This window comes from Malus sylvestris, chromosome 9, assembly GCF_916048215.2.
Source record: "Malus sylvestris chromosome 9, drMalSylv7.2, whole genome shotgun sequence".
NCBI lineage: Eukaryota > Viridiplantae > Streptophyta > Magnoliopsida > Rosales > Rosaceae > Malus > Malus sylvestris.
Window position 1 is genome coordinate 4,044,957 of NC_062268.1, and position 12,710 is coordinate 4,057,666.

The 12,710-nt window shown below is 35.3% G+C and overlaps 2 protein-coding genes across 2 annotated transcripts; one reads left to right on the forward strand and one right to left on the reverse strand.

Annotated features, from left to right (window-relative positions):
- Positions 1–326: 326 nt before the first annotated feature.
- On the reverse strand, positions 327–1,572 carry LOC126582184 (uncharacterized). The gene is made up of 2 exons (XM_050246219.1): positions 634–1,572; positions 327–523 (listed from the first exon to the last, which is right to left on the reverse strand). The coding sequence occupies exon 1, from the start codon at positions 1,484–1,486 to the stop codon at positions 983–985; it is 504 nt and encodes a 167-aa protein (XP_050102176.1). The 5' UTR covers positions 1,487–1,572; the 3' UTR covers positions 327–523; positions 634–982.
- A 1,515-nt stretch (positions 1,573–3,087) lies between these two features.
- Positions 3,088–3,915, forward strand: LOC126582541 (uncharacterized). The gene has a single exon (XM_050246680.1). It carries the CDS (start codon positions 3,088–3,090, stop codon positions 3,913–3,915), a length of 828 nt encoding a protein of 275 aa, XP_050102637.1.
- Positions 3,916–12,710: the final 8,795 nt, after the last annotated feature.

Sequence of the window (12,710 nt, forward strand, 5' to 3'; positions counted from 1 at the left end):
ACTTCCTAGTATTGGTCATTTTTCCCTTGAAACAGTCAATGCAGGTTGGAAGACTTTCAAAATCGAGTTTTGGAATGAGATTTTGTTTGGTTAAAATCACAAGTCTTTCTTTGGATATATGGCCGATTCTTTTATGCCAAAGTATGGAAGAGTTTTCATTTTGAAACAATCTTTTGGAACCAATGTGACAAACTGTGAAACATGCATGTAAATAGTCACACTGTAGTTGCCACATATCAGCATGAAGTAAGGCATAACCAAGCAAGGTGTCTAATTTATTTGAATGGAAAAGTCTTACACTTTCATTGTCTCCGATAAAAGTATAACCTGACTTGACTACCTTAGAAGCTGAAATCAAATTCCTTCTCATAGAAGGTACATAGAGTACTGGACTAAGAACCAAAATAAAACCAGAAGAAAGCTTTAAAGAGACACTGCCCACTGACTCGACTGCTACCTTGCTCCCATTCCCGACAAAAACATTGTAAACTTCATTATTTCTCTCCCTTAGATTTGTGAAGCCCTGCAAGGTATTTGTAATATGGATTGAGCAACCAGTATCAAACCACCAACTAAAAAGGGGAACATAAATCAAATTTGACTCGAAACAAACATAAACATTGATTACATTACCTTTCTTAACAAGCCAATTTTTAAAACCAGTGCAATCTTTCCTTAGATGACCAACTTCTTTGCAGAAATAACAAGGCTTTGGTGCTTCAGAAATGGCTTTAAACTTTTGAGATCGTTTAAGGGGGTTAGTATTTTTAAAAGAAGAAAAGTATGAAGTTTTCTTCTGCTTACCAGCAGCCACAGATTGTTGATCAACTGCAACATGTTTGCCCTTTGCAGTGTGGACAAGATTCACAGTCTCCACTTTATCTGTTGACTGCCTCAACTCCTCTTGCGCACACATGGAGATTAAGTCATCGATGTCCCAGGTTGCTTTCTGAGTGTTGTATGACACCTTCAGCTGACCATACTATGTAGGTAAGGAATTTAATGCCATATGCACTAAAAACTGATCTGTGATCGGATGCTCTAGGTCCTTCAGCTTCTGTGCAATGTCTGACATCTTTAGTATGTGTTCTCTCACACTGCCAACACCATCAAACTTCATGGATGTCAGTTTTATGAGAAAATTCCCTGTTTCAGCTTTCTCAGACTCCTTGAATTTGTTTCCCACTGCATTAAAGAACTCTTTTGCACTGTCACTTTTTGGAATACCACCTTTAACACTGCTTGTCATGGCCCTTCTCATGATCATGAGAGCCATTCTGTTTGCCTTTTCCCATTGAGCAAACTTCAGTTTTTCTTCTACTGTGCTTGTAGGAGTCAAGGCTGCAGGTTTGTCTTCCCTCAAGGCTAAATCGAAGTCCATCATGCCGAGAGCAATCTCCATGTCTTCCTTCCACTTCTTATAGTTGGACCCGGTTAGTGTTTCAATATTGGAGAAGTTAAGAGAAGTCATAGCTGTATCAACCATACATGTTCAGTGTGCTAGTTCTCATAAGTTCTTCACTAAAAGTTCAGGATATGAACAATTAATGGCATCAAGAGTCATATAATACCAGTCACATCTTTAGATCAAAAACTGATTATATTATTGTTTGCACAATTGAAATACAAAATTTCACAGTAGCGATGCAATTTTAACACTTTTGAGCAGATAAAATTGCATCAATATTAATCTTGCATTTCACTTGTATACCAATTAAACATGACTGAATATAAGAATTCTTTAGAATTATCACAAAATATATTCACCATCAGTTTAAGCGTTCTGTTCAATTTGAATAGATAAATCATGATACAAACACTTTTGAGTTGAAATTGATCATGATTCACCAAGGATTTCCTGCTAGGTCATATAATGACAGTATCCCCATTTGGTTTTAATTCTCCAAGATCTGGAGACTCATCCTCGTTTGTCTGCAATAAAATTTGCAGAACAGGTATATATACATAAGTGTATGTGTATAAGTGAGTATTCGTTTTCTTAATGGAGTTTATTCATACTAGTTGAAACTATATCAGATTTATGTGCGGAAGTCTTATGACAGGATCATGCGCTTATTCACAATACATACTTGTGCTTATAAGGATTCTAAACACAACAGTGTGGCTCTGATACCACATGTAAGGAGTTAAAACACTGCATGCATAGAATCACATACTCGCAACATGCATACGTAAATACAATAGACTTACCTGAAGAGGAAGAGCTTGACATTGCTGCAATTAATGCTACAGAAGGTCTTCTACACTCCACAGCCAATGATCCAGCTAGAATAGGGTTCGCTCAAAAGGGACGACGCTGTGAGTGCAGGGACCTCCCTATATATATGCATCCATACTCCTTGATATCAGGCCTATTAACTGATATCTCGGATATTCCAACAGATTAGGGTTTCAGTATAGTCCTAGTAAGTATTGAACTCTTGTCAAATCTTGATAAGGTTACGTGAATGTAGTTGCATGTTATTAGGACTCTTATCCTTAGCCAAGTAGGATCAGAATTCCCTCAACCTAATAACTCATATACTGAGCTATTAGTCTGTCGAGAACAAAACTCATTCTCCTTGACACTCATATCTTACATAAATATCTGCATGGAGTATAACTTGTGAACAAAATATAATTTCTCTCCAGCCTCCAGGGAATAAGGTACAAAGAAAGCCGACAAGGAAGATTGCATTGGCTCGAAGCTGTGTCACTTTGCAATGGTGAGTCTTCCAAAGAAGGTGAATGTTCTCGTCAGCTGAAAATAGATTCCTTACAGAACATTTCTGTGCAGTGTGCGAACCGAGCTGATTTGAGAAATGGCCATTCTCAAGGTCTTATTCCGGATTCCTTTTCATTAATGCATGGCCGTGATGCTGAGAATGGCTACTCTGCTAGAACCGCGTTTGATAAGAGTGATATTGTTCAGGGTCCTCTGCCACGCACATGTAGAGAGGAACTGAAAGCAGACGGTCTGGTTCTCGACGAGGGATTTCAAATGAGAATTCTGGTTCAAGACACCAAATAGATTTAAATAGATGTTTAACTGAAGAAGAAACTGAAAAGACTGCCGCTTCTCCAATTATGAGGACGGAAACTGTGATAGATTTGGAGGCACCGGTAGTAGTTGAAACAGATATTTATGGGGAAGATTCCATTGAAAGAAGACGTAATGACTCCCCTCATGGGGGCCTTATCAGAGTAGCAGCTGAGGCTCTAGTTGCCATCTCATCGTCCCAAACTCCTAATATGCAGGACAATGTCACTGGTCACGAAATGGATTCTTCGCAGAACGACTCCCTTCTTTGGTTTGCAAAAACAATTTCTTCATGTGTTGGAAATCTTGACAATGGAAGTGCGGCAGAGGTTAAGCGAACTGACAGTGAAGAGTCCTTTCCTGATGTGACGGATTACTTTGAGCACATGACATTAAACTTGGTGGAAAGTGGAAACCAAGGAAGAGCGGCCCTGCTATGTGCCTCCAAATTCACACAACCTAATAGAAGAAGTGACATTGTCAAAACAGCCACGAAGAGGTCAATCAAGGAGAGGGAGGCAGCGGAAGGACTTCAGAGAGATGTATTTCCCGGTCTTGTTTCTTTGTCAAGAAATGAGGTGACTGATGATCTTCAAATAATTGAAGGGTTGATTAGGGAATCTGGTGGGAGTTGGCAGTCAAGTTTGTCACAAAGAAATTCTGGTAAGGGTGATAAAGGAAGGGGGAGGGAGCGTATGGGGACTTCTGCTCCGTCTACTACTGTGGCTGAAGTTATCCAGCCCCAGATTGAGCAACCGAAATGCGAGGAGCTGCAGGGACCTGATGAGAGAAATCAAACCTGTTGGGGTAAGATGACAAGGCGTCCACAACGCCAAAGATATTCGATTGACAGTTGTCCTATTTCTCAAAACTAAGTATGGAAAGCAGTAATTTCCATAGAGATATAGAAGTGCATTGGATTAGAGCTGGCCTGCATGGATTTGTCCTCGGGTTTTCTAAGCAGTGGAGTTGTAATTTGATAGGTTTATGCCGAATCTGAGTTATCTGTGATTCAGTTTCGTGTATTCTGACTTTCTGAGTGAACTTGTATGATTAATTAGAACAAGTTGACAGAAGAATTTGTTAAACTGAACAATCGTAACATAAACTGCTCAAGTTTTATAGAGGAGTTATGATATTTTCAATACCTGAGGTTGATTTTTGCATCCATTCTTCTGTGCATTTCGTCACAAACAGATCATAAAGCATACGAATAACGGTACACAACCTTGTTAACCTGTCGATGATCCTTTGCGCAACTTTTTATTCTTTTCAATTTCCTTTCTCAATCATTCATCCATGTTTACTCTAAGAAAAGTTGCACGGTTACAGTTTGGACATCACCTAATTCGTTGGCAAATTCCACATAGAAATCCGAAAGTAAAATGGAAAGTGCTATTCCGAAAGTAAAATTGAAAGTGCTATTCTTACGTCCCTTTTTTTTCTCTCACACATCTTTGTTAAAATAGGTGTGTGGATAACTATCCACACATATTTACTCTAAGAGAGTTGTGTGAAAAGTAAAAATTGGTGAAATTTGTCCAAATGGGTATTTATCTGCTGACTTTGTTGTATAGGCAAGGAGAAAGCGTTGAAAGAGACGGGATAATGGGATTTGAAGAGTTTAAACTTTTAAAACTTATTTTGTTGTTTAGGTTGATAATAATTTTACGAAAAGGGTAATAATAGGAAGATTAAATTTATAAACTAAATTATGTGGTTGTTGATGATTGGATTATTACTTAAGTATTGATTAATTCATATATATGACACATTATTTAGTTTGTAAATTTAATTTAAAATTTTATTCTACGTAGCATGTCAAAGTTCTATTATAAAATTAATATGAAGTGCAGGCACTCAACATGCATGATCTTTTTTCGAGTTCTCGACATGAGATTTAGGATAAAATTATGAAGATCAAATTCTTAAACTAAATTTGCAAACCAAATGATGTATCATCAATAAGAGAAAAAAAAACACGTTAATCGATACTTAATCAATAATCTAATCACTTACTTGGTTTGCAAATTTAGTTTATAAAATTTTATTTCCTTAGCATTACCTGAGATTTAATACCAACAAAATCTTAATATTGCAAAAATATTAATTAAAGAAAGATGATACATGTTAAGGTCCCAGAGGCCAACTTGAGACAGGGTTCATAAGAAAAACTGGGCCACGTCCATGTACTCACGTTTGTAAAAAAATGAAATTTTATTTGAACCAATATAACTTCCTTACTTTTTTTACCTATATTGTTTTTTATTAAAGAATTAATCTCTCTTTAAACCCAAATTTATTACCTAAGCTACTATGTCAAACCCAATTCAAAATGTTAAGCTATTTTTATACCCATTAATTTTATAAAATAATATCTGTAATTGAATTTTATTTAAAAAAAAAAGAGACGTCCTTGACCCACCACCATCTTCCCACTAGCATTTCCATGGCTACTTTTTTTATTTTTTATTTTTATTTAATTTTATTTTATCTTTCTGCTACCAAACCTAGTCATTTGCTTTTTTTCTTTTTACTGATGTGCATAAGCAACAAATCAAACAATTCATCCCCTTAAATTTATCAACAAGCAAGGAAGTTTATAATCTAAGAACTTTAGTAAGAAGTTTCTCTTTGGAATTTTCCAAATACGAGGCATAGATATTTGATAACATGGAAAACACTAAGATTTAGAAAACCAAAAAGACCCTGCAATTAAAAGTAACCAATTATCAATTTTTCCAACTGTAAGTAGTTAAACTTGCTTGTCTTGATTTGAGAATTATAGAAAGATTGTTGTAGCTAGTTTTCTTTTTCACATTACCAATTTTTCCACCGTGAGTTCTAAACTTAAAACATGATAGCAAATAAACTAAAAAGAAAGGAAATTCAACATATCTATCAAAACATAAGCTCTAAGCTTGAATTATTTAATCACAGTGAGGATGGAGTTTTCATATATTTACTCAAAAAATATAAAATTTCATCAATAGAAGTAACACGTTGAAAGTATACAAGCTCTCAGCTAGAATTTTTGTAAAATTTTCATTCCTTTGCTAGAAGAATATAATTTGTAGTAGGGGCCTGATCTCACTACATGTCAGGTTTAAATCGATTAAAAATATGGTGTGTTAATGTGTTAAGGTCCTTGCAATTCTACAAGTTTGCACTAAAAGGCCTATTACTTGTAAATTAAGTGATAGGTGGCACTATAGGAAATAGTTACATTGATGCCAAATGGTGTTTTGGGGGTGCAGACATGCACTGGCAAAGAAAAACAATAAAAGGGATGGTAGGATAAACAAAAAGCGAAGATAGAGTTTCATGAGTTTATTGATAAATTTGAGTTTTGTTATTAATTTCACGTTGTACTTAATCTCTAATCTCTAATATTAGAAAGTCAGCAATCAACTTTGGTGTCTCAAGGCTTCACCAAAAATTTCTGGACAAAAACACCCCTAAAACAAAAAAAAATCCAAAACTAACCCAAAATAACACAACATAGGTAATTTTGTCAAAAAGAAAAAAAAAAAAAAGAGCAGTTATCAAATTAAAAAGTAAAAAAATAAAAATAAATAAATAAATACAAAGAGTGGTTAACACATTCAAACACGGTTAACCCGACTTTGACGTGATGAATCCGTTCCACACGCAAGGTGGGATTTGGAACTGAAACTGGTCTTCCACAGTTCCATATGATTTATTCATTTGAAATTGCCAATCTTGATATATATAAAAAAAAACTAATGATTTACACAAATCGGTGAGTTTCTCTCCCTCTCTGATTTAATTTGCTAAAAATTGACATTTATCTGACTTGGAGGGTACTTCAAGCACCAATCTGCAGAGTCACTCTTTAATTGGATACAAAAATAATCTTTTGTTTGTCATATTCATCTCATAGATTACCAGAGGATCAAATCAAAGGCGCCAATATTGGTGTTGCATTCTTCCTTAGTTTTGGCTTCTTCTTTTTTATTTTTAATTTTAAGTATTCAAAGGTCTTGGTATATTGCTTCATCCAAAAACCGATTCAACGAAATCATTGCTGAAATTTTTGAAGGTTGAAATTGACAGTTTGGGTGGATTTCTTTTCTGCAGACAGAAGAGCTAGGTTGAAAGTTGGGCTTTGGAAAATAAGTTAATCCTCAGCAAAGTTTCTCGGTAATTCTATTGGGTTACACTTAATTTTTCTTGATATTTCTCTTATTTTATGTTTATAATGATTGTTTAAGTAATTTAATCAGTACTCATTAGTCTGTGTTTTGGGGGTTTAAGATGAACTTTCATGTTTTTGAAGTTGAGGCTCAATGTCCTTATAGTATATTGAATTGAGGATGCAAATTAACAAAATCGATGAAGGCTTTCACATTCAATTTTAAAAGCCTCCCACCACATAATGCCATTTGGGAAATTCCCATAAGTAACAAAAAAATTTAGTCTTCTATATTTCTGATTTTTTTTTTCTTTCCAATTTGGTTTGCGCAGGGAGCAAGAAAGAAAGACTAAGAAGTAACCAATTAAGAAATTTCGGTTTGCTCAAACAATTCAAAGTACACACTCTCTGCACTCAAACCTTTTAAAATCTGCCTCATTTATTTGGTTTTTGTACATTTTTTAATGAATTAATTAAAAAATTGCTTCCTTTTTTTTGTATAGTATTTTTCCGATTGTGCTCTAAGAAGTTTTCCAGTAACTTGCAGATTAAGTTCTATACAAGAACAAAAATAACTGAAAATAGAAAAACAAAACAAAATGATCGAGACCGGAAGAGTCATACGACCCTTCAAAATAGGATCAAGCTTTTATTTTGTTTTTAATCTTGGACGTCCGCATCCACTGATCTCATATTACGATATACCAATATATTTGTTTTATGAAATAAACATCTTTTGTCAATTCATTTGTTAGTGCTTGCTTCATTTGGCTTCCCTTTTCATGTTTGTTTGGTGGCACGGGGGATTGGGTTGGCAGGTGTTTTTTACTTCTTAGATTATGAAGCTATGTTTGTAAGTAAGAAGTCTTAAGTTCGAATCTTGTTGATGATGAATTCGATACCAAATTAAGTTACATATCATGTGACTTAACCGAACTCTTCATTTCCATAATGTAAAATGTATTATTGTACTAAAAAAATAAACAATAAAATCGGTAACACCTTCATTTATGGCAGAACAATTGAAAAGTCAAAATCTTATTCAGCAAAGCCCAAGCTATGGCAAAAATTTTCATGGTGTCAAGACACGGATGGTACATTATGTGTGTGTGTGTATATATATATATATTTTTTTTTTTTGAACAAATGACATATTGTGACATTAGTGTACTATCCTGTATTTCAATCAAATTGTAAAATCTCTCCGAGCTATAAATTGCTTTTATGGCTCAGTGAGTGAGTAACAGTGACTAAAAAAATATTAGAAATATGTTTGTTCACGACTCTAAGATGATAGTGTATTTGTATTTATAACTGTTAAATAAGTTTAAATATTAAAAATATGTGTAACTGTTTGGAACGTGCGCCGAAGGCTGGAAGGGCAGTGTTGTCCGTTGTAGCAGTTTGACGCTCGCCATACGACGAACGAGTTAGGAACTTTCCGCAAGGGTCTATTTGTTATATACTAAAATAAACCACGTAAGTTGTCGACAAAAAAATCCACGTAAGTTGTCGACAAAAAAAATCCACGTAAGTGGTCGACAAAAAAAAACCACGTAAGTTGCCCTTAGCCACGTAAGTTACAAAAAATAAAAAAATAAACCACGTAAGTAACTCTTTTTCATGAAAGGATCTTGTGAAAGTGCTGTGCAGTTGTAGCACTATTTCATGCCTTTGACAAATTCAAAGATCTCATATTGCATGGACTACTTTATAACACAGTTGAACAAGAATATTTTAAAGTATTGATTTAGTTTCTGAACTATCATTTAGATGAAAATTAAATTATAAATTTTTTTTGGGTAAAGTAAGTCCGTGAATTCATTAAAAAATTTCAATTTCATATCTACTATTATAATTAAAGCTATTTTAATTAATTTTTCGTCAACTTAAGTCACTTGACACACTTTAGAGTGTAATAATAATACTATCATTTTCTTGCCTATAAGCCATAAACATTTCATATAAGTTGCGAATCTAATGTTTAATTTACCCTCTAAAGTTAACTCCATACACTATTTCTTTATGAAAAATTTAACAGTCTACCTTCTAATGTGTATCACATGCAAATAACGTGACATAAATTGACAGAAAATTGAATATAATAGCTTCGAATCTAATATTAAGGATGTAATTGGTAGATTTTTATAATTCAAAAACTGTTTTTTTTTTTTTAAAAAAGTTTAGGAATCTAATTTTAACTCAGATGATAATTCAAGAACTAAATTGACAATTCATCCTAAATATAATATTAGAGCCATTAAGATAAAGTCATATTAAGATGCACATAATCCATGGTACATGTTTCATAAAGCGTCTCAATACATATAGAATTGCCCTCTACTCATAGTTTTGAAAATTTGTTATGTTCACATTATTAGTACAAGTATTAACTACCTTTCTCATTAAATATATGAACTCTAAATATATTAATCATTTGTCATTCGTCCGTATTTACTGCAAAGAAAGTTGCAAAGTGAGTTTGGACACCAGCTAGGAATTTTCCCAAAGGGGCTATTGTTTGTAAACTAAAATAAGGAGTAATACTATACTTATCAGTTATCAAACATTTGTACCATTATTTTTACTATCTTTCTAATAGAAGTAACGTCGAATAACACATACGAGTCTTATTTCTATTAGAGAAATAATACAAATAATAGTACAAATATATAATATAAGAATAACATTTATGCTAAAATAAAACCAAAGTAGAGGGATGTCGACAAAGGATGTGAATCTTCTCCAAATCCATTTGTGGGAATCTTAGAATCTCAATTTAGATTCATATTGGAAAACCAATTGACAAGCAAGGATGCAAGGGACCGTAAACTAAATTAAAACACAACGAGTGGGCCCTACTTAGTGCTAACTGCCATCTCTACGTGCGTCATACCCTCTTCTTGAGTTGGAGTTCCCGACGCATCGAAAAATTTATCCTCTTCTTGCTCGAACCTCGCACAGTATATAAACACAACCCCACCCCACCCTTCCTCCCCCTTTTTGCCTGCTCACGGCTTAAGCATACAAGGCTCCTCTCCCCCCAGTCCTGTCTGCTCCAGGGCTCAGGCTTCCACCCCACCCCCAGTGTCCGCTCCACGGTTCAGGCTTCCCCCCGTCCCATCTGCTCACGGCTCAGGGATACACGGACACTGTAGAGCCGACCCCGTTCATGAATGCTATATAAATAGAGCCGCTCCCCACAAACAAACAAAAAAAAACTCAAATCCCCTTGCCACAAAAGTTGAGAAAAATTCAAATTTTCAGTAACATCAGAAGTTATGGTCCCAGCTGGGTTAGTACACTTCCTTTGGCCTTCCTTTTGCTTATTAGTTATCATCTTTTTAGTTGTTTACTTTTTTTTGCATCCATTCTTCTCTGAAACTCTTTCATCCGCGCACGCCGTCGGACTCTCAGTTGGGTGAAAGTCTAGTCATACGGAGAATGTTGCATCTACTCGTCCCTGCATTTCGTCACAAGCTGATCGTAAAGCTTCGTTTTTTTTTGGCAATTTTCAGGTCCCAAGTTATGGATCAAATAAATTTGGTTTCCAGATGTTCTGTAACACACACCTTCTGATCAATTCTCTCTTTTTATACAAACAAAAAAGGGCCTTCTGCAATCTTCACACGGGATGCAAATCTAACATTAACTAATAACAAATAAGAAAGCAAATCCCATTTACCAAAATAATTTTAGTAAACTAGAAATAGCAGTCTAACATTAACTAATAACAAATAAGGAAGAAAGGCCTCGATCAAAATTCAAAAGCAGAAAAATTGAAACCAAATACAAAGAAATCGAGCGGTAATTGAAATTAGGGGATTTTCAAAACAGAAATCCTAATTTAATTCTAAATCCCCAGATTGAAAGTTTAAAACCCTAATACTCAATTTCAGAATCCAAATCAAGGTACAATAATTTCATGAATCTTGGTACCTTCAGATCAGAGAAGCTTCGATTTGGAGGTCGTGGTGGGAGATGGAGGTGAAACCGTGAAAGTCTGGATCTGGAATATGGAGGAGTCATACAAGCGTGATGGTCGATGACTCGACGGCCAACGTGTTGAGTCTGTCGGCAGAGGCAGGGACGATTCGAGAGATTAGAGAGGTGTTGAGTCTGTTGACAGAGCGGAGGAGGAGAGGAGAAAGTGCAGAAACGATTCGAGAGGTCTGAGCACGAGAGAGAGAGTGCAGACGGAGAGATAAGAGAGAGTGAGGTCTTTCACCCAACGGTTGAAATTTAATCTCAACGAATCCAACGCTTACAATTTATTCTAATATATATACATATATATTTTGGTTCAAGTAAATTTCAGGTAAAATAAGCCTAAACTCACTTTTCTTTCAAATTTTATTATTATTTAGGAGAGAGTGAGGATTCAATATTATTACAATAATTTACGTGAGGAGTTTCGAACCCGGTACGCATGAAACTCAATACCCTACTACTAGGATATTGGATTACATGCAAGCTTAAAATCTTGGATTGTGGGTGTTTTGACATTTTAGCTTGATTAGTTAGGCTTTTGTGAAAGTGGCCGTTTGATTATTATTTCGTTTTAATATTTATGTACAATATAATAGAGGAGAAATATGTAGATATATAAAAGAAATGACGAATAAAAAGGAGTGAAAATACAATATGCGTATGAAACGGGGTCTTGGATAAGCTCATGTTCTTAATTAGCTAGTAAATGAGTTTGGGTTGTGGGCAGATATTCAAACGGTTGATGACACATGCCATTAACTACAATGGAAGAAATTGAAAATTAGGAACTCCTGTTATTCATTAGAGTATGCACGGGAGACGATCTTTTTAGACCACTTTACTAATTACTTCACATAAAATGATTTAGTATTGTGGTATGAAAAAGATGGCCTGCCTAATATTTTTCTATTTGTTAATAGTACAATGCCCCTTATTCCCATGTAATTTTCACATCCTTGATGTTGTTTATAATACAGCAGCACTAGCGAGGAGGGTGGTCGGTACAAATCTCTATTGGCAGCACACAACCGTATATTCCGTCTCCTCAACATCCTTGGAGTCCTCCTCCAGGTGAAGCATGCGACCGGAAATTTACCGTCTCCATTTGTCACAGACCACAACACTGTTGTGATGTTGATGGCTAATTTACTCACTTACGCCGGGACATTAGAGATTGCCGAGATTCTTCAAGCTTCCAACAATACAAATATATATGAATTGATGAACAACATCAGCCTCTTGTGTGGAACTCTTGCGTTGGTTCTACTGGTGCTCCTCCTCGTTCCAGCTTTCGGATGGTTTACTCTTGCATGTTGGGCTGTATATTTTGTGATAATTGGGACCAAGTCCTACCAAACGCTAAGAACAGTGTGTATTGACGCTGTTCCTTATGTCCGCGATAAAATGAAGGAGGTGATGAGGTTTAACGGCAGCGAAGAACCCCAGAACCAGAACGGGGATGCCTCAGTATGATAATTAAGCTGGAATGCAGAGTACAAGTTTTCAAAACACGTGTTTTCTTTT

Coding starts and splice junctions, on each gene's coding strand:
- LOC126582184 (XM_050246219.1), bottom strand. CDS start 1,486: ATGGTTGATACAGCTATGACTTCTCTTAACTTCTCCAATATTGAAACA.
- LOC126582541 (XM_050246680.1), top strand. CDS start 3,088: ATGAGGACGGAAACTGTGATAGATTTGGAGGCACCGGTAGTAGTTGAA.